Here is a 26,614-nt window from a genome sequence, read left to right as displayed (position 1 = left end):
CAATACGACCGCGCACAACGTGGAGATATTTGGTGACCCAGCATCAGGGGCAACTCAGCGAAGCGTTCGAGGAGCGTTTCCCATGGGCTTCACTAATCTAATCCACCTGCTGCCGAGCTCACCCCCCGACGCCCCCTCCAGCGGGGCCGCCCGGCTCTGGTCACCACTGGCCCGCGCCACCAACCTCCCGTCCCGATCCTGGGACAGACAGCTTTGCCCAGAACACATTTAGAAACTTTCTGTCTTGCCCACGTTAAGCATCTCCTTAAGTACCAGCCTTTCCCAACACACTATTTTGAAACAATGATAGACGTAGATGGAATTTCTTCACATCTTTCTGTTTGCACCATGTTCGTCCCTCCCACGGCTATGTTCAAGTGCGAGCATAGATTGGCAAGCAAGTTCTCTCTGCCCGAGGTCGTAGCACGTGAGGGATTCTGTCTTCATCCCAGGACTGACCTTTCCTGTTCCTTTGCACGGTAACGCAGCCCCAGATAACACAGGCGAGACGAGCATCTCCCCAGACTGACTGTGAAGCCCCAGATAACGCAGGCGAGACGAGCATCTCCCCAGACTGGCTGTGGCTTTTCCTGTGCATCTTGTGGATTTGACCCGATCATTTCTCTCTGGAACGGCTTTCGATCACAAAGCGGTTATTGAAGTACGAGGCAGAAATGACGATACCCTCCAGGTCCGGTCTGATGCCTGCTCCGTGTCGGCGAGGGCTAAGCCCTTGGCCTTCCCCTCACTCGCGCCCCACGCGGGACCTGCACTGTGGAAATTCACGAGGCGCTCGGTACTGGGAGGAACCTGCAGGTTCCGGAGGTGATGCAACGTGGCCGGGGTCACCCTGTCACTAAGTGGAAGAGCTGATGGCTCTTGAACCTGGGGCGCACAAGCCCCACCATCCTGCCCGCCGCACCCAGCATTCTGCCTGCTGGTGCCCGCCTTTACAGAATGCAGGAAGAAAGAAACACCAAGTGCATGTTTGTGGCTGTCTCTTCCCCAGACCGGTCGCGTCCAGCAAAACTGCGACAGCCCACGTTCTCACTTGCAGCCACCGGTGGCACTTTCTCTGTTGATCTTTCTTAACTTCTGAATCCAGCCCTAGTTTCTGTGTAAGAAGCCAGGGTTAATCACAGGGTCAGTTGTCACTGAGTTTGGAATCCTGAACCTGCTTCGTAATTGTGATTAATTTTGCTTTATGACTGAGTAAAGCAGGACTTCGTGGAAAGACACAGCTCGTGGGGATGTGCCCTCCGTGTGCACATGACCGTCCCCTTCCTGCTTCCTTTTATTTTCTTTAAGATTTTTTGTGTTTTTTAAAATTTTTTTATTTTTAAGGATTTTAATTATTGGACAGACAGAGACCACAAGTAGGCAGAGAAGCAGCAGAGAGAGAGAGGAGAAAGCAGGCTCCCTACCAAGCAGAGAGCCCGATGCGGGGCTCCATCCCAGAACCCCGAGATCATGACCTGAGCAAAGGCTTTAACCCACTGAGCCACTCAGGCACCCCAAGATTTTTTATTTTTGAGCCATCTCGGCTCCTGAGTGGGGTTCGAACTCACAACCCTGAGGCCCAAGGGTTGCGTGCTCTGAGCCAGCCATGCTCCCTCCTTCCCTGCTTCCTTTTAATACAGAATTCTGGCGAGCTAGCTTTAATCCAGGAGAAAGAGCACCACGTTTAATTTTAGAATACTTATTATCCTCCTGACAATACAGTTATTTAGTTCTAAAGTTCATTGATTTTTTTTAAAGGTTTCACTTATTTATTTGACACAGACAGGCAGACATCACAAGCAGGCAGAGGAGCAGGCAGAGAGAGAGGGGGAAGCAGGCTCCCCGCTGAGCAGAGAGCCCGACTCGGGGCTCGATCCCAGGACCCTGAGATCATGACCTGAGCCGAAGGCAGAGGCTTAACCCACTGAGCCACGCAGGCGCTCCAAGTTCATTGATTTTTATAAGTCAAAATCCTTGGGAAGACTTTCAGGCAATATTTGAAAATCCTAGGCTTATTAGAGCCAGTGATAAGTCAGATGGGTTAAATCCACAGACTTGGCAAAAGCTCCGATGACATCATGATGGTTCTTGGTCACTGGTCATCACCACCCGTCTACTTTCCGAGTCCTAGAACCCTGACGATAATCTGCCTACCTTAGAAAGAAGGAACACTTAAAAGGAACAGGGAATCTGTTTTTACAAGTAGCAATTTCGCAGATTATCAGGGAACCAGACAATGAACCAAGTCAACTGAGTCACATTTAAGGTGGGGGCAGGGGCGGGGGCGGGGCGGGGGCTGCTCTCTAATGGAGAAAACAGATTAAAGCACTTGACCCAGTTTTTATGAGATTGCTTCACAAGCGAACTTCTAGTTCTAGAGAGTTTCATCAAGCCTAGTTCTTAAAATCGATATTTAACGTAGATCTGGGGGGAAATATTTACTGAGATGTTTCAACGTGTCAGATTTCTGAAAGCGCCAAACACGCCAAGGACCCAAATGCATCCTGGAGACGATTTTAGCGCAGTAAGTGCTTCTCGGATCAAGTGTAAATGCACGTTCCTATTTCTTTTTTAGTGGAGTGATTCATGTTCTGGACCAGGGTCAACAAGGCTGGCTCTTTCCAAAAGAGAAGGGGTAAAGCTCCACCGTCTCCAAGATTTAAAAAACAAAACAGAAACACACGAAAGAAACCCAAGTACATCTCCAGTCTTTTTTTCTTTTTTTTTTTTTTTTTTGGATGAATGTGCTCAGCTGTCTTGAAGGTCCTGGTAAGAAACAACGCCATTTTGTTGGTAGACACCCTGAAGCAGCTACTGTCTGGAAAGGGCTGCCCGGCCTGACGCCCTCGGTGTGTTCAGGGTTCGTTCTCACCACACAAGGTCTCCGTCTAGAAACCCAGAATGACGGTCAGCTCCCTCTTACCTGTTCCGGAATCGGCGCAGTCAATGTCAGGGGTAAAGCTGGGTCCCCTTGCTATGTGGCCCGCGTACGGGAAAGGGGTTGACTGCTTGGTCCCAAGGGCTCATCTCCAGGGCACCAGGAGGACAGAGGCTGCCATGGCCACCGCTAGCCTCGGGCCCGCCCCACGTCTGGGTCCCTGGAGAGGCAGAATCGCATCGCATCACGGTCCTGAGCACGCACGAGTCCTGTGGCATTTACCACTTGGGTTGATGGTTCCTGTCTGTTTCCCCAGAGAGGATGCCAGTTGCTCGAGGGCAGGGACCGTCTAGCATTCACCTTTGCAGTGCCAAAGCCTGGGCCATGACCGGCACGTTCATCATAATGCTGATGGGCAGAGAACAGGAGGGCTCCCTGAGAGCTGGACCCCATCCACACCCCAAGCACCCTCACTCTTTACAGAGTACGGAGCTCATCGATCACAAGCCACGGGGTGTCCCTCCCTCTGCCTTCGGCCACCTGCTAGCATATCCCCATCTGCCCACACCTCCCCCCCGCCCCACCAGCTCATCTAACAGAAGCCCCGGGCCCCGGATTCACCCCTTCCCATTAGGAGAAAAAGAGGACGAAGGGTGGATGAAACACCTGCAGTACTTTCCGAGCTGCTTGTTTGAAAGGTCCTGGACTTCACTGTCGGACCCGGGTCCGACCTCCTTCCTGTACCTCCTGGCCGAAGGAGGCTCACCTTCCTGGGGTGGAGGGCTTTATCCTTCCTGGAGAGCAGGCGGCGGCACAGCTGGGATCACCTCGGAGGGCAGGCACTAGCTCAGAGGAAGCTGTGCCGCTGCACCCCAGCGAGAGGCTCTGGGGGTCGAGATCCAGCCTTATCTACCCAAAGAATCCCACGGTGCAGATTTTAAAGCATCTGTCTTCCTCCCTCCTTTCCTGATGGCGATTTATGGAACAGCACAGAAGAAATCCCATCTAAATCTGCTTTCTCATTGTACGCAGCTCACCGTCAAGTGCTCAGAAGGTCTACTGCTGGTACACACGCATGTGCACACACACAGAGTCCTCCTCCAATCTTGCGTAAGGCAAACGGTTGCCAGAAACAGGGGTGACTGCCAGAAACCGGTGACAGTCCAGTTCCTATCAGTGACAGCCATCTGCTGAACCGGCGGACCTCGATGTCCTTGGTCTTCAAGGACCAGCGCGGGCGCGGAGAGAGAGGAGGAGACCGTCAGGCCCTTCCGGGAAAGGCAAGCAGGCAGCCGCCTGATGGTTCTAGCTGGGGAGAAACTCCCCACTTCGTGAGGCTTCTCAACTGTAAGCACCCCATGGGTCGGACACTTAACCCAGCCCGATTTCCACCCTGTTGATAAGACAGCCACGGCCCACTCCAGTCCCAAGCCTGCCTGAGCCTTGGATGCGGCGTTTGCAGGCCAGGGCTGTCATAAACCATGGGCACAGCCATCTGACCCCTCAGCGCTTCCCAGTCCCATTCTCCTTGCCATGGGCTTTTCAAAGACCTTCTCTTGCTGCCAACACATACCGCGGATCAGCAAAGGTCTCTGCAAAGATACCAGTTCAGGTCCTAATCGCCGGAACCTGTCATCCAAGCTTCTCTGGAAAAAGGGTCTTTGCAGTTGTGATTAAGTGAACGATCCTGAGACGGGGAATTCATTCTGGATTACCCGAGCGGACCCTGCATGCCATGGTGAGTGTCCTTGTAAGAGGGAGACGTGACGCACAGAGCAGGCCATGTGACCGCAGAAGCAGAGCGTGGAGGGTGGAGGGATGTGGCCACAGTCAATTATATCAGTAGCCACCAGAGCTGGAAGAGGCAAGGAAAGGAACACGGCCCCGTGATCAGGGCCCAGCGCTACCGAGTGCGGACCTGTGGCCTCTAGAGCCCTGCAACGCTGAATGTCTGCTGTTTCGAGCCACCAAGGTTGTGGTCATGTGTTATAACCTCAATAGGAAAGGAATACCTCCCTCTGCGCTCCAACCTATTTTTTTTTAAGGGATAACTATTCAACCCGCAGCTGAATCCCATTGGGACGTCTAGGGGATGGCTCCAAATGAAACAGCCGGTTAGGGGGATCACAGCTGATTGAAATGTCCCACCTCTGAACAGGTACAGCCTCATGCTTTTAAACCAATACAGACCTCCCTCCCCCAGTTTACAAAAGGGCTGTGTTTACCTGGTCCTAGAAATGCAGAGAGACCAAGTTAGAGTCTTACTAATTACTAATGCCACAGAAGCAGACACCCCTCGAACAGTTTCTGGCCATGGGGAACTGATGGCCCGGGGTGCAGCCCTAGCCACGGGTCCCAAACTTCTGGGATCACACAGGTTCGTCGACACGGTCTCTGCATCACAAGAGCCCACAGGAAGCTGGCCTGGAAGCAGCCAGTAACGGCTAACAGTGGGGCAGACGGAGCAGAGGCAGGGGGCTGGCTCTTAGAGCAGAAATGGGACCCGCCGGCAGACGAGCAGGAAAAAGGCATCCCCGGAAGTACCTGGGGCAGTAGACCTAGTAGAGGAACGGAGGGAAGCCCTCTCTGGACCGCTCTGGAGGCCCACACGGGGGCTGCACCCATCCACTCTGCCTTGAGAGACATGGGACTAAAACGGACCGGCCTGGGAAGGGAGGGAGCCCATCTCACACAAGATGCTGGTGCAGTGGCCACAGGGACGGGCCGGAAACCCCAGAGGGCAGGAGAAGCAGCGGGAGGGCAGGTGAGGACGGACTGAAGGAGCATTTAAGAGGCACAGGGGGCAGACTCGGTGATGGCCGAATGCAGAAACTGACGAGCCAGAGGGTCTAAAACAACCAGCAAGTTCCTGGCAGGGTGGGGGGCAGGCCAGGCGGCAGGACAAGGACAGGGAAGGGTCAACAAGCGTAAGGTGGGACAGAAAAAAAAAAAAAAATAGGTTGCACACCCACTGTAGGTCAGGCACCGTGCTAGGTTCTGGGCAGGCAGACGTGAGGAGCTCGCTGCGGGCTGGGAGGGTCCTGGCAGGCACATCCAAGAGAGTATGCCCAAGCGGTAGCACAAGCTATGTGAGGAGCACCAAACCCAGAAGCACAGTGACGCGGGGAGGGAGGAGGTGGGGGAATCCCTGTCCCTCCCCCAACCCCTCCCATGGGGCAGTAACGCAGCCTCTGGGATAAACTGATCAAGGTCAGAGGTAGGGGTCTGGTCTGGGACGGTGGCAGTGCTGTGAAGGGGGAGAGGGCAACACCCAAGACAGGGGCAAGAGACAGAGCGGGACTTGTTTGGGGGGAGCCCTGGGGGGCAGAGAGGGGACCATAGGGGCGGGGGGGGGGGTATCCGTCTGCTGGGTCAGGTCCCCTACATGGAGACTGAATGCCAGCCTTAGAGCAACCGAGAGCCGTCAGAAACCTGAGCACGGGAGTGACACGGGATCTTTCGCTTTTTAAAAAGGTCACTTGGATTGCAAAGGGAGGGTAGACGAGAAGAGAAACATCGGGAAGCCGGAGAGCAGTCGGGAAGCCGTTGGGGAACGTGGTTACGGCCCCAGGACGGATGGACTGCAGGGCCTTAGTGTAACTACAGGGCCCCGTTCGGAGCCTCAGGAGACCCAAAGTGGGAGGCCGGATGTGGGCAGAGGAGCCAGCCAAGGAGGCGGAGAGCGGAAAGTCGGACAACAGGTAGAGACTCTGAGAGACGGAGGCATCAGTGAAACCAGCAGGTCTGAAGGAGGAATTGGTAGCGACCACAAACCCAGGAGGTCAGCTGAAAGGCTGCGGTTCCCGCTGGATCTGTCCGGGGCAGTGATGCCGCGAAGGCAAAGGCTTGATGACATGGCTTGGAGACGAGACACCAACATGTGTCTTCCCGAGGCCGCTAGAAAGGCAGGTACGCTGGGAGGGGCGGCTTCTGGCCTTTGGTACTGAGAAAACCTGGCTCTTGCCTCGCAGCTGGACCTGGCTTCCCAGCCACGGAGTGGGGATAAGGGGGTGTGCTGGCCCAGACGAATCCCAGGGGACCTGGCCCTGGGAAACACTCCGAGTCATCCTTGCCTTCTGCCTTCTTTTAAGTACAAAGCCCCTTTTCTGCTTTCCCACCAGTCGGTCCTACACAGAAACCCACGTCCCGGAGGTGCAACGCGCTAAGAGAAAATCCCCAGGTGCCGGGTTCTTGCTCTGAAACTCAGAGTTCTCTCAAAATCAGTGAAACAGGCGGCAACGAAGCTGTTATGCCGGAACGTGTTAGCTTTTATCAAGCGAAGGCGAGATGGTCCGTTGCACGCGCTCCCCAAACGGGTCATCAATGATTTCAGCCAGGGTCGCGTGCGTGAACTCCTTCAGGGAATCAGACTGGGGGCGCCTGGCGGGCGGAGTACAGCCCGGGGCTCTCGACCCCGGGGTTGGGAGTTCTAGCGTTACTACTTAAAAATAAAGTCTTAAAAGATAAATATATGGAAGACAAATTTTAAAATGACACTAAGAAATTAATGGACATTTGAAAAGCATTCACCCCGATTAAAATCTGTCCGGCGGAAGGCAGCCGGCTCGGCCGGGCCGTGCCCTGCGCACGGGCTCGGCGGGGACACACGGCGGGGACTCACGGCGGGGACTCACGGCCGGCCGCGGGGAGCGCCGGCAGCGTGACCGTGTCGCGTGTCCCCGCCCGCTTCGGGCCGCCGTGGGCCTGTGGGGCTCGAAGCGCGCGCGGCCCGGGAGCCTCCGGACGAGCAGGGACACCGGAGAAGGCGGTGCCGGCCACGGAAGGCGCAGGCTGCGTGTGGCCGCGCGGTGACCCGGCCGCCGCCCCGACCGGCCCGCGCACGACGGCCCGCGAGCCCCGTCCCCGCCGCCGGCTCTCCGGGTCCTTCCAGGGCGGCCCCTGCGGCGGGAGGACACGGGGGCGCGGGAGGTCAGGTCTCGCAGACCCGCAGCCCGTGCGCCCCCGAGGAAGGCCCGCGAGCGCCCCGCCCCGCCGCCCCGCGCCAGGGCCCGCGCCGGAGGGCCGATCCCCGAGGGGCGTGCGGGGGCGCCGCCGGGTCGCGCGGGCCGGGAGGGCCGGACCTCCGCGCCGAACCGCCCCGCGCACCGCGGCAGGAGACGCGAGCCCCACGGTGCCCTGGGAGGCCGCGGGGCGGCGGCGGCGGCGGGGCGGGGCGCGCGGAGGACGCGGGCGCACGCGGACGCCAGGCGGAAGGCGCGCGCGGGGCGCGGAAGGACGCGGACGCCGACGCCGACGGCGGTCCCGTCAGGCCCGCCCCCGCCCGCCCCCGCCCGCCCCCGGCGCGGCGCCCCGCCCTCTCCCCGCCCCCGGCCGGCCGGCGCCCAATCACAGCGCCGCGCACGTGACGAGCGCTGCCTGCGATGACCTCATCCCTGGTGTGGGATGACGTCAAATTCAAGATGGATGGAATCACAGCGGCAGCGGCGGCTGCGGCGCGCGCGAGCCGAGTGTGAGCGGAAAGGGGCCCGGCGTCTGCCTCGGGGCTGGAGACCGGTGAGTAACTGTCACGCCCCTCGCCCTAGGAGAACGGCGGGGCCCCGTGGGAGGCCACAGTCTCCTCGCAAAACGCGGCCTTTCCTGACGTAACTCTGAGGTGATTTCTCTCCTCTTTTTTCTCTCCACCAGCGGGTTGCGGGCTCCGAGCGCTTCTGCGCGTGCGCGGGGCCCGGGCTCTCACCGAGCATGCCCCAGGCTCCCACGTAGCCGATTGTGCCTTCACACTGCGCATGCTCCTTGCCCGCACTTGGCCTCGCCCTCGCCAGTGCGCACGCTCCGTCCCCGGCTGGTCTTCCCTCGCCCGGCCAGGTGCCCCCCTGGGCGGGACGCCGCGACCTCGGCGCGAGCGTGTGCGCCGGGCGGTTGGGGCGCATTCCGGCCGGGGGCGCGTGCTCCGGTCCGCTGCGGGCGTGGGGGCGCGCCGGCGACGCGGTGGGGTGTGCGGAGGCTGGGGGGCAGCGCGGACCCCGCACCTGCCGCCGCCTGCTCCCCGCCGCCCCTCGGTCCCGCCCCGCGGCCGCCGGCCAAACCCGGCCGCAGCCCACGTTGGCTTCGCGGCCCCGCCCCCGCCCGCCTCCGCGCCGGCCCCTTGCCGGACGCGTGGCCCCGCCGCGCGCCCCTTTCCCCGCGGAACCCCCGGGGGCCCCGGCGCTCGGACTCCCCGCCGCGGGCCGCGGGCCTCGGTGCGGGGCTGTGGCGGCTCCGCACTGAGAGTCTGCGGCCGCGGGCGCTGGGGACGGGGTGGGTGGGGACCCGCGGTTCTGGGCACCCCCGCGCAGGGACCTCCGACGGCGGGAGCCCCGGGGGTTCCGTGGGCCGCTGGCCGCCCGGGCCGCTCATTTCGAACGGCTTCGGCGGCTGTGAAGGATCGCGGCCCGGGGAAGCCCCTCGGCCCCAGCGCCGCGCCCCGGCCCCAGCGCCGCGCCCCGGCCGCGCCGCTCCGCCGGCCTGGGGCTGCGAGCTTGGAGAATGCGGCTGGAGCGGCGCGTGGACGCGCGGTGCTTCCGGAGACCGGCCGTCCCTCGCGATCGGCCCAGGGCGGGCCCGGGGCGCAGAGGTCCATCCGCCCCCGCTGGGTGCAGCATCCCGGGGACCTTCCGTGCGGCGGCCGGCCGCCTGCGCGCCGCGGGCATCAGAGGGCATCGGCGGGTCACAGTGGTCCCGCAGTGCTCACAGGGAGCGCCGGGAGCCATCAGCCGGCCGCCTGCGCGCGGGGCTCGCGGGGCACAGCGGGCTCATCGACCTGGGGCCTCTCATGGGCAGTCGCTCGTAAACCCGTTCTGCTCGTCCACCTCTAGTGTCCAGTTGTCATTACTTCCAAATTTAAGTCCTCCCGGATACGGTGCTGGAAAGAAGGTGGAAATTTGGGGTGTGGGTGTGCTTAGTCATTCGCTCCGGTAACACGAGTCACCGAACGTGGGGTGAGGGGATCGGCCCAGACTTCAGGGAACCTAGCAGTGTTTGCGGCGGGCGATGCTGGGTGTGTAACCAGAGAGCGTTCTTGGGAGTCTCAGGGTGAGCAGGAGGTGACGGAAGGGACTTCTGGTTGTCCCCAGACCCACCACGGATGAGGGGAGCTGGTTCACAGCCGAGGTTTGCCAGGCTGTGCTGATGGGCTAGAGAGGAAAGAGGTTTCCGGTTTGGGGGAGCTGGTGGTTGGCACCACACCTAACCAAATAAGGAATGTGTGAGGACAGCAGATGTGGGTACGGGCGAGGGAAGTGGGCCCAAGTGCTGCCCTGGGCCTGTGGCGTTGGCTGGGATGGAGGTGCTCAGCGGGCCCCTGCGGGCCCAGGGAGACTGGGAAGCAGAGGTGCAGATGTGGGCGTCACCGTCCAGCCGACCTGCCAGCACCAGGAGCTCCTGCAGAAGGCAGAGCTGCCGCCTGAGCTCCCTCACAGACGCCGCCGCCGGGAAGGTGAGCAGGTGCAGGGCTTGAACCGTGAGCTCCTCCGTTCTCTCCTGATCCAGCAGATACTTGCAGGCCCGTGCCAAGCGCCGGGGACACACAGGAAAGTAAGCGCGCTTCCTTTCGAGGGCTGTCACGAGGGAGGTCGACGGAAAAGCAGGTCACCCAAAATAGTTGTGCCGTTCCTGCAGACCGGTGGCTGGAGCACTGTGCTGGTTCACCCAGGACTGAGCCATTGGCTGGGGGCGCCACAGGGGGAGCTTTGCAGGGATAGTGACCTTGGAGCTGGTTCTTCCCGGAGAAGTTGGCCAGAGGAAGGTAGGAGAGGCATGTTAGGTGCTGGACGTGGCGTACAGCTCGTGGGGGGAGACGGCAGCGAGTGTCCACCGAGGGTGGAAAGATGCGATGACCAGACTGTGAAGAGGCGGGTACGCCGGTCTGCGGAGTTCGGATTTTGTCCAGGAAGTAATAGAAAAGTCAGTGTAGTGTTGGAAAGGCAGTGATGGGGCCAGCGTTCCTTAGCAGAAGCAAATGGAAGGCCTCATCTCCACTCCTGCATTCAGGCTCATCAGACGACAGAAAAGTCAACAAGTTTGTATCGTGCAAGATGCCGTGGGGGACCATGGGAGGGCTGTCAGGAGACGTTAAGGAGATTCTTCGTCCTCACGCAGTCGGCAGCTCTGCTGGGGGACAAACCACAGATTCCCACGTCATGGGAGCGGGCCTGGCTGCGGCACCGGCGTTGGAGGGTGCTGGCTCGTTGCTAACTGAAGGGGTCCCGCCACATCTCTTGGCTAGCCAGGGCTCCCAGAGCGGTGCCCCAGATTGGCAGGCTTACTGGAAACGTATTCGCTCCCGGTTCTGGAGCCCAGACGTCCAGGGCCAGGCGTGGGCCGGGTCGGCTTCTCCTGCGGCCTGTCGCGGCTCATAGAGGACCATCTTCCCTGTCGTCCTGTGTTTGGCCCTCTGTGTGCTGGTGTCCTCCTCTCCCGTGGTAGGGACACCAGTCAGCTTCAGGCACACCCTCAAGTCCTCATTAAAAGCGATGATGCCTTTAAAGATTCTGTCTAAATATGCTTGTTTTTTTTTTTAAGATTTTATTTGACATAGAGACAGCACATGCCTGTGCATGAGTGGGGAGAGGGGCAGAGGGAGAGGGAGAAGCAGGCTCCCTGCTGAGCAGGGAACCCAGTGTGGGGCTCCATCCCAGGACCCCGAAATCATGACCCCAGCCAAAGGCAGACGCTTAGCCGACCGAGCCGCCCAGGCGCCCCTAAATACTCTTGCATTCTGACATGCCAGGGAAGGGGGGTGGTTAGGGCTTCAGCCTGTGATGCGGTGTGGAGAGGGGGACACACAGTCCAGCCCATGGCAGAAGGCTTACTGGAGGGACTGGACTTGAGCTGAGCTTTGAAGGATGATCAGCGTTCAGCTGAGTGGAGCGCTGGAGAGTGGTAGATGAGGCCTCAGACATTGAAGATACCGTCGTGGGAGCAGCAGGACACTCGGGTTGTGTCCCAGAGACGCAGCATCTGAAGCAGGAAGTCGTCGCGAGGGACTAAAGAAGGGAAAGAAAATTTATCGTTTGTGGTTTTTTTTTTTTTTTTTAAGATTTTATTTATTTATTTGACAGATCACAAGCAGGCAGAGAGAGGTGGAAGCAGGCTCCCCGCTGAGCAGAGAGCCCCACATGGGGTTCGATCCCAGGACCCTGGGATCATGACCTGAGCAGAAGGCAGAGGCTCTAACCCACTGAGCCCCCCCAGGCAGGCTGGGAAAGAAACTTTAAATAGTAGTTTGTGACCAGATTCACAGAAGTGTGGCATCTATGGTTTTAAATTTTTGCATTTTAACCTAACAGAGAACCATGTTTTCATTATTTCTTTTTGACGCAGCTCTTAGTGCTCAGCTAAACTATCACATCGAGGCATTTCCTAAGCATTCTCTCCAAACCCCTAGTTTCTAGGCAGTTACAGCACCCTGTGTATTTTCATTATAGTACGGCCTGAAGTTACCTTTGTCATTTCTCTTGTTCATTATCTCATTTACCCCACTAGAATTGGGGGGCCTTGTCTGTTCTTTGCATCCCGTATTTCAGGCTTGTCTAGCCATGCCTTGCACATAATAAGAGCTCAATAAATGAGGTGAATTCATAGGTATTCGCTAGCGTGTACGTCCAGTGGGTGCTGGGAGCTTTGTTTAGGGAGGCTTGTCCCGCCGCAGGATTGTAGAGGAAGGACTTGAAGAGCGTGGCAGGAAGAATGAGTGACACTTGGAAAGGTATCGGTTAGGGTCCTCTAATAACAAGAACAGAAACAGTCTAACTTGAACAGAGCAAGGAGTTTATGACCGAGACAGAAGGCTGCTCCTGAGGTTTAAGGAAAAGCTAGAGAATTGGGCCAGGAAGTACGGAAACCAAGGTAACTGGCTGGAGTCAGCATGGCGGGCACCGGCCGGCTGCATTCTCAGACCTGTCTTCCGGGGAGAAAGTTTGTGGTCTGTGTGGCTTTGGTTGTGTGCCTGCCCCTAAGCTAGGACAGCACGGCTCATCGGACGTCCTCCCGGGATACGGGTGGGTCCTCCAGAGCCAAACAGAGAGAGGCGGCGCTGCGAGTCCAGGTGCCCGTGGTGGGCCGGAGCTATGTCACAACAGAGCACACCCGAAACTGAAGCCAGCCCCTCAGGAGAGGCTGAACACGGGGTGACGCGGGACCCAAGAGGCTGACACTCCTGCCCCAGGGGGATGCGAGTGAGGAAGCCTGGCTTCGAAATCTGAGAAGCCTTAGACGATGTCTGCTTGTCCCCAAGTGAGTGGTCAGACCTTAGAGCAGCGCTTCTTGTCTCCTTCGAATAACGAAATCGGGGGAGCGTCAGGCCTGCATCCAGATGTGAGGGTTCGGGGAACGGTGTGCGTGTGCTCCAAAGTCACGTGGGCGCTTTGTTTCCGACGAGGTGTTGGCTTTGTGACGAGCTCCCCCTGTGCGGTGTGTAACGGCTGGGGCTGTCAGCACCGTCCAGCATTCCCAGGCGTGTGTGGAGCTCGGGTTTAGGCTCACGTTCTGGATGTAAGCAGACGTTTTCCTGTGGAAGTGGTGCCAAGGGTTTTCTGGGCCCGTCTTGGAGCAAGTTGGACTCACAGTGTGCCTCAGCTCTGACACCGGCCTGAGTTTTACTCTCCAAAGCTTGAAAGTCAGTGACGTCATCTCGGCCCCTTCCCATCTCCCTTCCCGGGCCCCTCACTTACCTCCCGGTGTCCTTTTTATCCCAGTGCTGAGCTGTGCTTCGTTTTTTCCTGCACATGTCACCGGAATGCTCTGTATTCCAAAACTGGCTACCTTCCCTCCAGCCCCTAAAAAATCTTAGTTCCTTGATGTAACATTGGTGTAAAGAGGAAATTATTTGCATTCAATTAATTTCTATGAAGATACGAATCCCTGCTTCTCTTGGCATTTAGTACCTGAGGAATTTAATATATAATAAATTGGTATAAAATAATTCTGGTATAAAATTGGTATAAAATAATTTTCTGTGGTTCAGTGGCAAAGGGCTTTGTGGCTGTGCTGGGGAGTTGGAACTGGGGGCCCGTGTAAGCATTTAGTAGGATTTTCCAAGCCCTGGTGCCATCGGCTGTGTGTTTCTGAGAGGGATCTCTAGTAGGAGTGGAAGAATGGACCTTCGCTGTTGCGGGAGTCCGGGGAGCCGGGAGTCCCAAGTCTTCCCTGCTGTCCCCACTGCACACTCCCCCACCCTCCACCCGGCCACAGTCACTGCTTCCCGACGTCCGTGTGCTCGGGGCATCGTCTGTATCCATCATCCTGTTCGATTTTTGTGTCTCCGTCCTGCCGCGGCAGCGTGTGCGGCTGGATGGCCGGCGGTCGGCCTGCTCCCTCCTGTCCCGTCACCAGCATCTCTTACGACTGATAACACTCGGTACCATAAACCTTCAGGAGAGCAAGGACGGAACGTGCACCCGCCGCATGGGAGGCGCCGCAAACAGAGCTGCTCGCTCCCCGTGAAAGTCCTGTGTGGCGAGTAGGGTTCGCCCCGGGGACAGGCTGAGGAGCTATGACTCGGAGGGATCAAGTGATCTTACCAGGGTGCGCACCAGGGAGCAGAGCCAGGACCGGAGACAGACACCGATTTGAAGGTCTTGTCCGTGGAGCTGTGAGGTCTGTGAGTTGCTGACCGCAAAGATTCCCATTTTGAAACTTCAGGAAACAGCACGAGATGGGAAGGGTTCAGGCCAAGCCCGGGGAGGTCTGCGTGTACGGGGATGCGGGCGGCCGCACGCCGGCCGGTGTCAGTCTGGCTTTCCTGGGGGGTTTCCGCTGAGCTCTTTCTGTCCACCGTCAACGGCTCTCCGGCCCGCGTGTCACCCACTTTCCTCTTCAGAGCGCCGGGGCTCTCACTATGACTGCAGCGACAGCAGGGACTCTGCCCGATGAGTCAAGTGGAGATGAGCAATGGAAAGGAGTGGGGGGCGGACTCGGGGGCAGCACGCACTTCGGGTGAGGGCGGCTCGGCGTGCGGTGTGCGGACTCGTGCAAGTCCGAGGTCCCGGTAGTCCTCGTTAAAACAGGTGAGAATCGGGGGTTTCTTGAGCCGGTTCCCTGCAGCCGCGGCCCCTGGCCTGAATTTTGCTTCGCCGCTCGCCTTCGATGGGACCTTGAACAAGTCACTTGACCCTCTGGCCCCAGGTGTCTCATCTCTGTCGTGATCCTGGTGCGTGCCTGTGAGGGTGGCCGGAGCTCTCAGTGCGGGGCTGAGATGGCAGCAGTGGTGTGTGGTCGAGGAGGCGCCCGCAGGGCCGTGGCTGCCAGGTGGCAGTTGGCGCCCGGCCCAGCATCACGGGTGCCACTGTGGCATCGCCCGCACTCACGTGTCCGGAGTGTGATGGGCGTGACCCCTCTCCGGGCAGGCCGTCTCGCTGAGGACTCTGAGTGGAGGGTGAGCCGAAGGAGTCGCCTTACACGGTTTTCAGGGACAGCGACGACTTCCCATGCAGCCCACCTGTGACTGACTGGTTTCCCCCAATTCCCAAATGTCTTCATTCAAAGACTATGGGCGCCCGTGGTTGAAGGGACTAGAAGCAGTGATTCAGAACACAAGCAGGGGTCACAGGAGCTTGAGGAAGGCAGGAGGAGGAGCTTCTCTGAAGCGTTGTTTGGGCACACGACAGGAGGCTGCGGGCGACACGTGCGGTCGCGTGTGCTCTGTGTCCAGGGACGCGGCGGTCCTCATGGTGTCGTCCTCACACACCTCCTTCGCCCGCGCTTGTGCCTTCAGGTGTCCTGTGTGTCTTCGTTTGGAGTCCCCCAAGAGCCGACCCTGAGCCACGGGTTCAGAGTCGGTGTTCATCTGTGAGATGATCCCGGGAAGCACAGGATAGGTGGCAGGGAGAGAAGCAAGAAGGGAGACCCGTGGAGAGTTCGTTATCCAGGGGCGCCGGGGTGGCCCCGTGGGTTGAAGCCTCCGCCTTCAGCTCAGGTCATGATCCCAGGGTCCTGGGATCGAGTCCCGCATCGGGCGCTCTGCTCAGCAGGGAGCCTGCTTCCTCCTCTCTCTCTGCCTGCCTCTCTGTCTACTTGTGATGTCTGTCTGTCAAATAAATAAATAAAATCTTTAGGAAGAAAAAAAAAAGAGTACGTTATCGAGCCAGGTGCCTGCTCACATTTAGACACCAAACCGAATTCCTGAAAGAGAGCTGAACCAGTTTCCCCCAGAGCTTCATGTCCAGTAAGGACACCCTTCCAGCGCTTCCAGTACAATTCTTAGAGGTGTCGTTAATGCCTCACCTTCTTACCCACTCAGGTCAGTCCATTAGAAACCCAGATAACTGCCTTGGCCTCCCCTGCCACCTCTGTCCAGGCACCACCGGGTCATTGTGGATGACTGGATCGTTGCTGTAGACTCCTAGCTGGTCTGGGCCACAGTCCTATCTCAGCTGCCGTGTTGCTGCAGGCTCCTAGCTGGTCTCCCAGCTTCCACCGTCCCATGCCTGCTAGGATCCATTCTCAGCATCAGAGCTAGAGTGATCCTTTAGAAACATAGTTCGGGTCCTTGTCATTTTCCTGCCAGAATCTTCCAGCGACTGCCCATTTCACCTGTGGTGGAGAGCTCGGTTTTCCTGTGCTTACTCAGCCCCGCAGCGTCTTAGCGGCTCCCTGCTCCAGCCCTGCCCTGACCAGCTCTTCCCTCCGCGTGCAGTGCTTGTCCCTTGGGATTTTCGTGGCACCCCCCCCCCCCCTTGCCTTCTCCAGACCTTCTTGAGTGGCATTTTGTTGAATGAGCGAATGGATGCGTGACTTGCAAAGTTCTGGTACAGTTCGTAGTGTGTCTTCAGTGTAAATCTGTGTTCCCGTTTGCATCTCCCCAGAGCATCCTGCGGTAGCTGCGGCTCTCCCTGTTTGCAGTGGGCGACACCGAGGTGGGCTAGCCCGCAGTCCTGACGTCACAACCCTCTTGACCCCGGTTCATGGGGGGGAGTAGGAGCACGGTGTGCGCGCTTGTGCGTGTGGACCTGAGCATGTGTGACTGGGACTGACATTTTCCACTCCGTCCTAGTCAGTTTATGATGTTAATTGCTAGTTTCTAATCACTAAACTTTTAAGAGACCCTTTTTGAAAAATACTTGTCCGTGCTATTAACGCTCCATCTGTGGCTTTTTCCTGTGGCAGCATCTGAACTGGGTTTCTCATGGCGGTTAGCGCTCTAAACAGCATGTGGTGCGCGGCCAAGCTGTAAATGGGGCCTCACAAGTTGTTTGCTTCTCTGCTGGCCTCTGGGAGAGATGATCGGGCGAGCATAAGTAAACGCGATCCTGGAGACATGTAGCAGGGTTGAGGGGAAGTTAAAATGGCTAATGGGAAAGGAAGGACAAAGCTCTCTATCAAGCAGCGGCAAACAGAGGAATTAAAATTTGGCGCTGCTCTGAAGCCAGCTCAGGTCGGAATGAGCAGAAACTCCGTGCGCTCTGACCAAGGCGTCTGCTTGGGGACATTGTCCCTGATTGTGGTTGTGTCTCGGAGCCCATTAAATTCAGTCAGCGCCATAGTGGGGAGTCAGAAGAGCAGGAGAGAAGTTCGTGCACCATGCTTGGTCGTTATAGGCCCGTGGCCCAGCACACGCTTCTTCGTGGGCTCTTCGGAAGAGTCCATGTGCTGGCGGACCAGCAGAGGTTGAGCCTTTGAAACCAGAGGAGAACTTGCCCGTGTCCTGGGTGCCGAGGTTGGTACATGTACAGCCTGCCCTCCAGAGAATGAGAAACCTGCCACCAGCAGACCTGGTTACTTTGAATCCATTCAAAAATAAATGCCGTAACTATTTTATTTTATTACTTTTTTAGAGCAGGGAGAGCCAGAGGGATAGAGAGGGAATCTCAGGCAGGCTCCACGCCCAGTGCAGAGCGGGACCCGGGGCTCGATCCCACGACACTGAGATCGTGACCAGAGCCAAAATCACGAATTGGACGCTCAACCGACTGAGCCCCCCAGTGCCCCTAATCGCCGTAACTGTTTTAAAGAAGACACCACAGTCAAAGCAGAGATGAGGTGTTCTAGCAACAGAAGCCCGAGTGAAGGGTCGGCTTTGGAGAGTCTGCGATTGTCTCTGTGGAAAATGGCTTTCCCTTTGTTGAGAGCCTGGGTGGCATTAATAGGGACCTTTTTCTTTGATACCGAATTAAATGTTTGCCTTGTACGAGATGTTGGCCCAGCCAGCCTTTGCACCAAGGCTAAAGGAGGGCACAGTCGCCCCACCCGTTTCGTGCGAGAGGCCTGGCGCGCAGGGGGGAAGGCGGCAGCCTCTCACCCCGGCGCCTGTGCCCGGGCCTGCACCGTCCACCAGGCCTTCCCGGCTCACCTTTAGACTGGAAGAGAATGACAGTGACCTCTCATTTCAGACCCTTAATTTGCAAGGAGCAGTAATTGTGTTTAGATCGGGACACAGTTTCCTCTGTGCTGTCGCGGGAAACGGGAACTGGTCAGAGAACAGCACTCGGGGCGGCAGGGTTAGCCTGAGAAAGCAGCCAGGCTCTCCGGTGTTGAACATTCTGATCTTGGCTAAACCCTGTGATGTGTGAGTGATCTGTAAGTGAAATTCTTTCTCTTTCCAGATTCTTCCGTGTTTTTAAAGGTCTGGTGAGACGACCCCCCCTGCAACCCAGGGGTCACAGTTCACATGGTGGATAAGTGCCTCCCGCGATAAGACTGACTTCCTTTCAGAATCCCGGCCTTAACAGCTCTGGCTCTTCGTGCTTCCTCTCCGGAGAGAAAGGGCTAGAACCAAGCCTCAAGCAGATGGGACCCCTAATGTGCAGACCTCTCCTTGCAAACCGTGCTTCTGCCCAGCCGCCGAGGCCCGGCAGCCCCCCGCTGGTATGAGGGCACCGGAGCCGCGGTCCTCCGTCCCAGAGCCGCTCAGCCAGTGACCGGCGCGCCCTGCGAGCGCCGAGCCCCCTGCGGCCGCTCCTCGTGCTGTCCATGTAAGCCCGTTCGCCCGCGGGAGCGCCGCTGGGGTCCCACCGGGGAGGAGCGCCCCGTCCCGCGGAGAGCTCTGGCCGCGTTTCCCCAGTAACCGTGCACTTTGTGTTGCAGGTGGGCGCCCGCGATGGAGGGGCTGCTGCACTACATCAACCCGGCCCACGCCATCTCCCTGCTGAGTGCCCTCAACGAGGAGCGCCTCAAGGGGCAGCTGTGCGACGTGCTCCTGATCGTGGGCGACCAGAAGTTCCGAGCGCACAAAAACGTCCTGGCCGCCAGCAGCGAGTACTTCCAGACGTTATTCACCAGCAAGGACAGCGAGTCCCAGACCGTCTTCCAGCTGGACTTCTGCGAGCCGGACGCTTTCGATAACGTCCTGAACTACATTTACTCCTCGTCCCTGTTCGTCGAGAAGAGCAGTCTGGCGGCCGTGCAGGAGCTCGGCTACAGCCTCGGGATTTCCTTCCTGACCAACATCGTCTCCAGAACCCCTCAGGCCCCCTTTCCGACGTGTCCCAACAGGAAGAAAGTATTCCTCGAGGACGATGAAAGCAGTTCTCAGAAGAGAAGCGTCATCGTCTGCCAGAGTCGAAACGAAGCCCAGGGCAAAACTGGGAGTCAGAACCAGCCCGACCTAAGCCACACGGCCCGGCCCTCCCCGAGCACCACCATCAAGACTGGCCCCGGTAAGCCCCACGTCCCCAAACCGGCCGAGCCGCTGCCCGGCTCGCCGCTGGCCGAGAAGGGCTGGCCGAGAGACGGCTCTGTGGGCTTCGCGAAGGCGGCGGAGCGCGCGGGGCCTCTGGAGGACCCCGGCAGAGGCGGGCTGGGGACGCGGAGCGCGCCGCTGTCTTCCAGGCCCCCGCAGGACAGGGAGGCCGCGGACGATAAACTCCCCAAAGGCAAAGCCATCGAGCTGGCTCTGAAGAGACCGCGGCCGCCGGTGTTGTCCCTCGGAAGCACGTCGGAGACCCCGTACGTGCTGAAGGAGGCGCACAAAGGAGGAGGTCCGGGCGAGGACAGGAACCTGCTCTACTACTCCCAGCTGGGGCTGGCGCTCCCGTCCGGCGGCGCAGGGCCCGGGAAGCCCGGCATCGACAGGAGCGGCCCGCTCGTCAAGAGTCTGCTCAGACGCTCGTTGTCCATGGACAGCCAGGTGCCCGTCTACTCGCCCGCCATAGAGCTCAAGTCTTCCCAGGGGCCCTCTTCTGGGGCGGGCGAGGTGCCGGGGAGTGTGTTCTGTGCCCTGTCTCAGAAGTCGTCTCTGAAGGAGTGCGGGGAGAAGGCGGCCGTCGACGAGCGGAGCCCCGCGCCCCCGCCGCACCGCCTCAGGTCCTTCAGCGCCTCGCAGTCCACGGACAGGGAGGGCGAGCCGGCCGTGACCGAGGTCCGCATCAAGACAGAGCCCCGCAGCCCGCTGTCCGACCCCTCTGACATCATCCGCGTCACCGTGGGAGACCCGGCCGCTGCCACCGCCAGGGACCTCTCCCTGAAAACCGAAGACGACCAGAAGGACATGAGCAGGCTCCCGGCAAAAAGAAGGTTCCAGGCAGACCGGAGGCTGCCGCTGAAGAAGGTTAAAGAGGCCGAGCACGGGTCTCCGGTGTCCGAAGACAGCTTCGAGGAGGGCTCCAGCCCCCCCCTCGCCGATGCAGAGTTTCCAGATTCTGACTTGAACAAGGATGAATTCGGTGAGTTGGAGGGAACAAGACCCAACAAAAAATTTAAGTGCAAACATTGCCTTAAGATCTTTAGATCGACGGCGGGTCTTCACCGGCACGTTAACATGTACCATAACCCAGAGAAGCCCTACGCTTGCGACATCTGTCACAAGCGGTTTCACACCAACTTCAAAGTGTGGACACACTGTCAGACCCAGCACGGCATAGTGAAGAACCCGTCACCGGCCTCTAGTTCACATGCCGTTTTGGATGAGAAATTCCAAAGGAAGCTGATTGACATAGTGCGAGAGAGAGAGATTAAGAAGGCCCTGATCATTAAGCTGAGGCGCGGCAAGCCTGGCTTTCAGGGCCAGAGTAGCTCCCAGGCCCAGGCCATCAAGAGGAACCTGCGGTCGCGAGCCAAAGGAGCGTACGTCTGTTCGTACTGCGGAAAAGCCTACCGCTTCCTCTCACAGTTCAAGCAGCACATAAAAATGCACCCGGGAGAGAAGCCCGTTGGCGTCGGTAGGGCCGCCAAGCCCAGAGAGCACGTCTCTCTTGAGAGGCCGGTAGAGAACAAGGAGGTTTACCAGTGCCGCCTCTGTAATGCTAAGCTCTCTTCTCTTCTAGAGCAAGGAAACCACGAGCGCGTGTGCAGGAACGCCACCGTTTGCTCCTACTGCAGCCTTCGGTTTTTCTCGCCCGAGCTGAAGCAGGAGCACGAGGGCAGGTGTGAGTACAAGAAGCTGACGTGCCTCGAGTGCATGCGCACCTTCAAGTCCTCCTTCAGCATCTGGCGGCACCAGGTCGAGGTCCATAACCAGAACACCATGGCGCCGGCCGAGAACTTCTCCTTACCCGTCCTGGAGCACAACGGGGATGCGACGTCCGCCGCCAGGCCCCCGGCGCAGCCCGAGCCCCACAGGGCCAACCACGCGGTCACTGCCAAAGACGACAACACCTTCAGCGACTGCTCGGAGCAGGTGAACTTCGACTCGGAGGACTCCTCCTGTCTGCCCGAAGACCTCAGCCTCTCCAAGCAGCTCAAGATCCACGTCAAGGAGGAGCCCGCCGAGGAGGCCGAGGAGGAGGCCCCCGAGGCCCGCGCCGCCCCCAAGGACGCCGGCTCCAGCAAGGACGCCAGCCTGTGGCCCTGCGAGAAGTGCGGCAAGACGTTCACGGCGCACAAGCAGCTGGAGCGGCACCAGGAGCTGCTGTGCTCCGTGAAGCCCTTCATCTGCCACGTGTGCAACAAAGCCTTCCGCACCAACTTCCGGCTCTGGAGCCACTTCCAGTCGCACATGTCTCAGGCCACGGAGGACTCGGCGCATAAGGACTCGGAGGCCTGCCCCGTGCCCACAAACTCTCCGTCCCCGCCCCCGCTGCCCCCGCCTCCGCCGCTGCCCAAGATCCAGCCCCTGGAGCCCGACAGCCCCACGGGAGTGGCCGAAAACCCAGCGCCCGCTGCGGAGAAACTGTTTGTGCCCCAGGAGTCCGACACGCTCTTCTACCACGCGCCCCCCCTTTCTGCGATCACCTTTAAGAGACAGTTCATGTGTAAACTGTGCCACAGGACATTCAAGACGGCTTTCAGCCTCTGGAGTCACGAACAAAGCCACAACTGAAAGGCCGGCCCTTCTCACCTGTCGCGGAAGGGGCGGTGGTCTCCAGAGCGCGACCTTAATTGGAAATGTGCATCAGAAGCGAGATATTTTTCAAAAGAGAATAATAAAGCTTGGAAATTGTTACGCTTGAATAGAAGTTGGAGGTAAATTGATACTAATTAGTGATGATGTCCTCACTCAGCCTAGGAAGACTAAAATCTGTCGTGCGTCGGGCGTTTCCGTCACGGGATGATTGGACTTCATTCCTGTTGAAACGTGACTGATTTCACTTGTTTGCATGGTTCCTCATTCCACGGTGTCAGTATAATCTTCTCCCGGAGGTGGTCTTGGTTTTTTACCGATTCACAGTCAGTGAAATACGGTTCAAGTATTTCTTTTGATTCTGTCAGATGCCTAAGTTCTAGTTCAATCTCGGCCACGTTCCGAAGGCCACGGCGTGTCGGGAGCAAGTGAGTATAGTTGGTGGCCTCCAGTTAGATCTTAGGGTACTTTAGCAATAAAACAATGATAAGCCTCAACTTTATTAATAAGTTATCCTGACACTTGATAACAATAAATATTTGGTATTTTGTGGTCCTGTAAAAAATTTTTTTGTATGAAAACAGTGAGAAATTTAAATCAGCAATAGGCATATTTAGATTTTTACAAAGTAACAAAAGCTTGCTCTTGGGTCATTTACCATAACTCCTGATGGAAGATTTGGGAAATGAACACGTGAGGGTTTCTGGAAGGCTGCCAAGCCCGTTAACTAAAGCTTCTGTGGCGACAGGCGTGGTCATCGCGACCACTGTGCCATCAGCATGGGCCTCTGGTCTCAGCTCTGACCGGCGCTGGAAGGGCTGGCAGGTTCGGTCTCCTCCGGTTCGTGCTGTCACCAGTGGGGACATCTGAGTGCGTCGGGGACAGACAAGAAAGGTAGTATGAGGCACGCACTCCTTTTGAGTTGAATTGTGTTAGCGGAATAGTGAAGGTTGGGACATAGGCTTAGGTACCTCGGTCCCACGCCCCCAGTCCGGACATCTGCTGTGAGTCCCGAGTCAGCACGGAATCCCCGAGATGGGCCCCGGGGGAAAACCCCGCGCAGGGTCTCCACGCGCTCTCCAGACCAGTGTTCGTAGTGGTCCATTTCCTGTCTCCGTTTCTGTTAGGATTTGTTGGAGTTCGCTGGGGTGAGATGTTTATAGTGCGGCCGTCCTGCTCCAAGTCACTGCTTTAGCGTTCCGTAAATCTGTGTCAAAGCACTATCGAGGGTCCAAAATGAGTTTCGCTACCTATTTCGGCCCATAAGGTGTGGGCTGCCGTTTTTTTTCTAGTTTGTATAAGTTGTAATTAAAAGGCGCTTGTAGGCGTTCCCCAGAGCTCAGCGGGTATTTCTAAAGGGAAGACTCTTTTACTGGTACAGGCGAGGGGTTAGGTATGAACAAGGGGAGATACTGTTGAGACCGCAAAATCTTCCCAAGCCAGTACTATATGGATGAAGGCTTCCAAGTTTATTAAGTTCTTTTTTTTTGCAAGCTCTTCTCTCAAAAAAATAAATAAAAAATAAAAAAAAATTACTGTGACTAAGAAATAATTTGCTGAGTACTTCAGTGTGTACCGCTGTAGCAGAAAAGAGCTCCGTCCTGCTCTGTCTTGTCCCCCACATCCCGCGCCAGCAGTAGGAAAGACTCTCTCAACTTCTGATCGAGACGCAAGCATTTTCATAAAATGCTGACTGGCTTTGCAGATCAGAGAAATCGCATGTGAAATTTTGCCTTTTCTTGTTTTCATGTGAAAACTATGACAAGTCACAAAATATCCGAGTGGCCCCTTCCTAATTTTGTTCTTACCTAAATTTGCTGGAGAAAGGAAAAAACGAAGCTGCAGTAACCACTTATTGCCCTCTTCATATTTTCTTGAAGAAATCTATGCATTTTAAAGATGAAACTAAAGCATGTGATGTTTCGAGAAACATCTAGGTGGCTTATTGTTCATTGACTTAATTCCCTGCATAATGTGCTGTTTTCTTACTCTGAACACCTTGACAGCTGTCACTTCTTCGAAAAGACAGTCTCCCTCAGAGTAGTCCTTGCTTCTGGCCCTCAGACCGTGTGCGGTAATTCCACGGCACACGTGATCTGGGCATTGTAAATCCAGTATCCCAGGACTTGAACCTTTATGCTACGTTTTTGAAGATTTTTTAATAATGTTAATCAGTAAAAAAAAAAAAAAATATTTTTGATCTAAATACAGGCTCAGCTTATCTGTTAGATTTTGAAAATTGCCAGTGTTTTGTCTCGTTCGTTTCACGTTTTTGTCTAGGCAAGGAGCGTTAAGATTTCAAATAAAATTTTGAACCAAAAACATTTATAATGCAGTTCTGGGTTTTCTATTACTTTTTATACTCTACCTTCAAAGCGTCAGGCTGAAAGAGTTTATTTTGGTGGTCAATAAAGAAAATAGGCTTCCACTCATGTAACTATTTTAAAAGTTTGGAAGTAAAATAATGAAAGACACGCATCGCTCCGTTTAAAAATGTTGATCTCACACAGCGGGCAGACCCTCGGTCTGTGAGACAGGTTGGTCTTTCATTGTTAGGACTCCGGCTTGTAAAGGTATTCTCGAAAACGTTTTTTTCTGATTAGAATTAATTTTTGAAAATGTAGAAAATCTCATTATTCCTTGTAAGTATTCAGGCTGCCTTTTTTTACGCAGTTGTGGAAAAGAATGTAAGATGTTTTAATATATTCTTTGTTAATCTGAGAACTTGCTATTGAATCATTTTCTTCGTGTGGGAGAGGGAAGAGGAAAAACCTAAAACACCTTTTTATCTAAGTCAGCAATGGAGGTTACAAATAGTGTGCATTTTTTATAGTAATATTTCAACTTTAACAGAATATTCACCTTTAAAACTAGTTATGGCTAGTGTGCATTTATTGTTCTATCAAAATCTCTAAGAATTCAACCATGATGTCACTTTTGCATCTGGGGGGCAGGTGTGTGGTTCTCGGTTTTCCGTTCTGGAGCGGATCCCTAACAGCCTTTTAAAAAACACGCTCCAGTTCCTGTCCATCAGGAGTGGTCTTCCCCACGCTCGCACCGCTGGTGCTGACGAGGGGAGAAACTGGACGACCAGAATAAAATGTGCCCTTCTGTGGAGGCAGGGGGTGTCTTCCTCTGCAGGCCAGTGGCCCGTCCAGGGGAGGGAGACAGGAGAATCCTCTTGTGTGTGTGTGTGTGTGTGTGTCTGTGTACAACCAGAATCCAGAACCATAGGAATTAAAGGCATTTGAATTTTCTCACCACAAAAACAATTAAATGTCATGCATAGCAGGTTTCTTGATAAATTGCACTAATTCATATTGGGATATTACAAGTCCATTTTGTCGATTTCTGATTCCTCATTGATGTTTTTTGTAGTAATTGTGAAAAGTTATTTAAATAATGCTAGTACATTTAATAAGTTCTTTAACACTGGCTTTTTTTTTTTTTAAGTTTTAAAAAAAAAATAGGGTTTTCTTTTGCGGCTTTAGCACTTTAAGAAGTTTTATGTTCCCATCATGGTTAACGTGCTTGTTCAGCGCTTCTCTGCGTGTTCGCTTCCGCGTTGCGGGGGACACTGGCTGGTCGCGTGTACGTTCCGGAGGCGGGGGCGTGGGTCGGTGTCAGGGTTTTCAGGAATTCCAGAGACCGTTGTTTGGGAACCAAAGCATTTTACTGTAAATCTTGAAAATAATTGAACTGAGTGCTCTCTAGTCATTTATTAGTGCTGTGGTCAAATTTTCCACAAAGTTACACTTGGTTAATGTTAATTTTCAACTGGGGATAATTTCTTATTGACATTAATCCAATACCTTAAAACTTTTCATTGAGTAACACTTACTATTAAACAAATGTGGTTATAAACAGATTGTGTATATTTTGTTGTCAGATGCGTTAGCAGACTAAATCATTGTTTGGTTTTATTTAGGAATGAGCTTTGGGGAACTGAAAACTCCTGGTCCGATAGGATTTCTATCTAACGTTAAACCATTGCTTATTTGTATCCAATTCTGTTGTCCGTTTCCTTTGCTTACATCTTGACTACGAATGATTGGAGTCAATAAATTTGTACTGTACTTTGTTTGGAGTCGTGTCTCATTGCTGTGTTCCGGACGTTGGCGGCCACGGGGAGTAGCGTGTGCACTTCTGGGAGTACAGAGGGGGCCACTGTGGGGGGATCTGGGGAGTAGCCCCTGAGCCGGGGGAGGTGCTGTGTCCCAGCGCGTCCAGCTTGCTTGGATAACCGGGTTTGCGCTCACAGGTCGGTCGCCCGGCCGCCACAGGTAGGTGATCGCTAGAACCTCACGTAAGCGACGACCTCACCCACCCACCTCTTGCTTTACTGGTCGCATTAGTTTGAAAACAGTCGTGGGGCCACCAAACGGGGTTAATTACCCCACACTGACGCTTCAGCATAGCAATTGATAATCTAGTTTTATTGCCTGATTTTCACGGCTTCCAGGTCACCCTGACCAGCCCTTTCCGTGATCCCGGGGCAGACGGCTTCTGTGGTGCTCGCTTTC

The 26,614-nt window shown here is 56.2% G+C and overlaps 1 protein-coding gene across 7 annotated transcripts; it reads left to right on the top strand.

Annotated features, from left to right (window-relative positions):
• Positions 1–8,264: 8,264 nt before the first annotated feature.
• Positions 8,265–26,178, top strand: ZBTB21 (zinc finger and BTB domain containing 21). 7 transcript variants are annotated; one of them, XM_059164791.1, is made up of 4 exons: positions 8,265–8,392; positions 18,418–18,786; positions 18,899–20,475; positions 21,076–26,178. In XM_059164791.1, coding segments are annotated over exons 2-4 (2,574 nt in total). In that variant the 5' UTR covers positions 8,265–8,392; positions 18,418–18,784; the 3' UTR covers positions 22,071–26,178. The 7 variants fall into 7 exon arrangements, with proteins under 7 accessions (XP_059020774.1, XP_059020767.1, XP_059020773.1 ...); XM_059164784.1 differs by having other exon boundaries at positions 18,899–26,178; XM_059164787.1 differs by lacking the exon at positions 8,265–8,392 and adding an exon at positions 9,343–10,313 and having other exon boundaries at positions 18,899–26,178.
• Positions 26,179–26,614: the final 436 nt, after the last annotated feature.

Source organism: Mustela lutreola, chromosome 2, assembly GCF_030435805.1.
Source record: "Mustela lutreola isolate mMusLut2 chromosome 2, mMusLut2.pri, whole genome shotgun sequence".
NCBI classification, from domain to species: domain Eukaryota; kingdom Metazoa; phylum Chordata; class Mammalia; order Carnivora; family Mustelidae; genus Mustela; species Mustela lutreola.
Note: the sequence above shows the minus strand (reverse complement) of the source record. Positions and strands in the feature narration are given on the sequence as shown.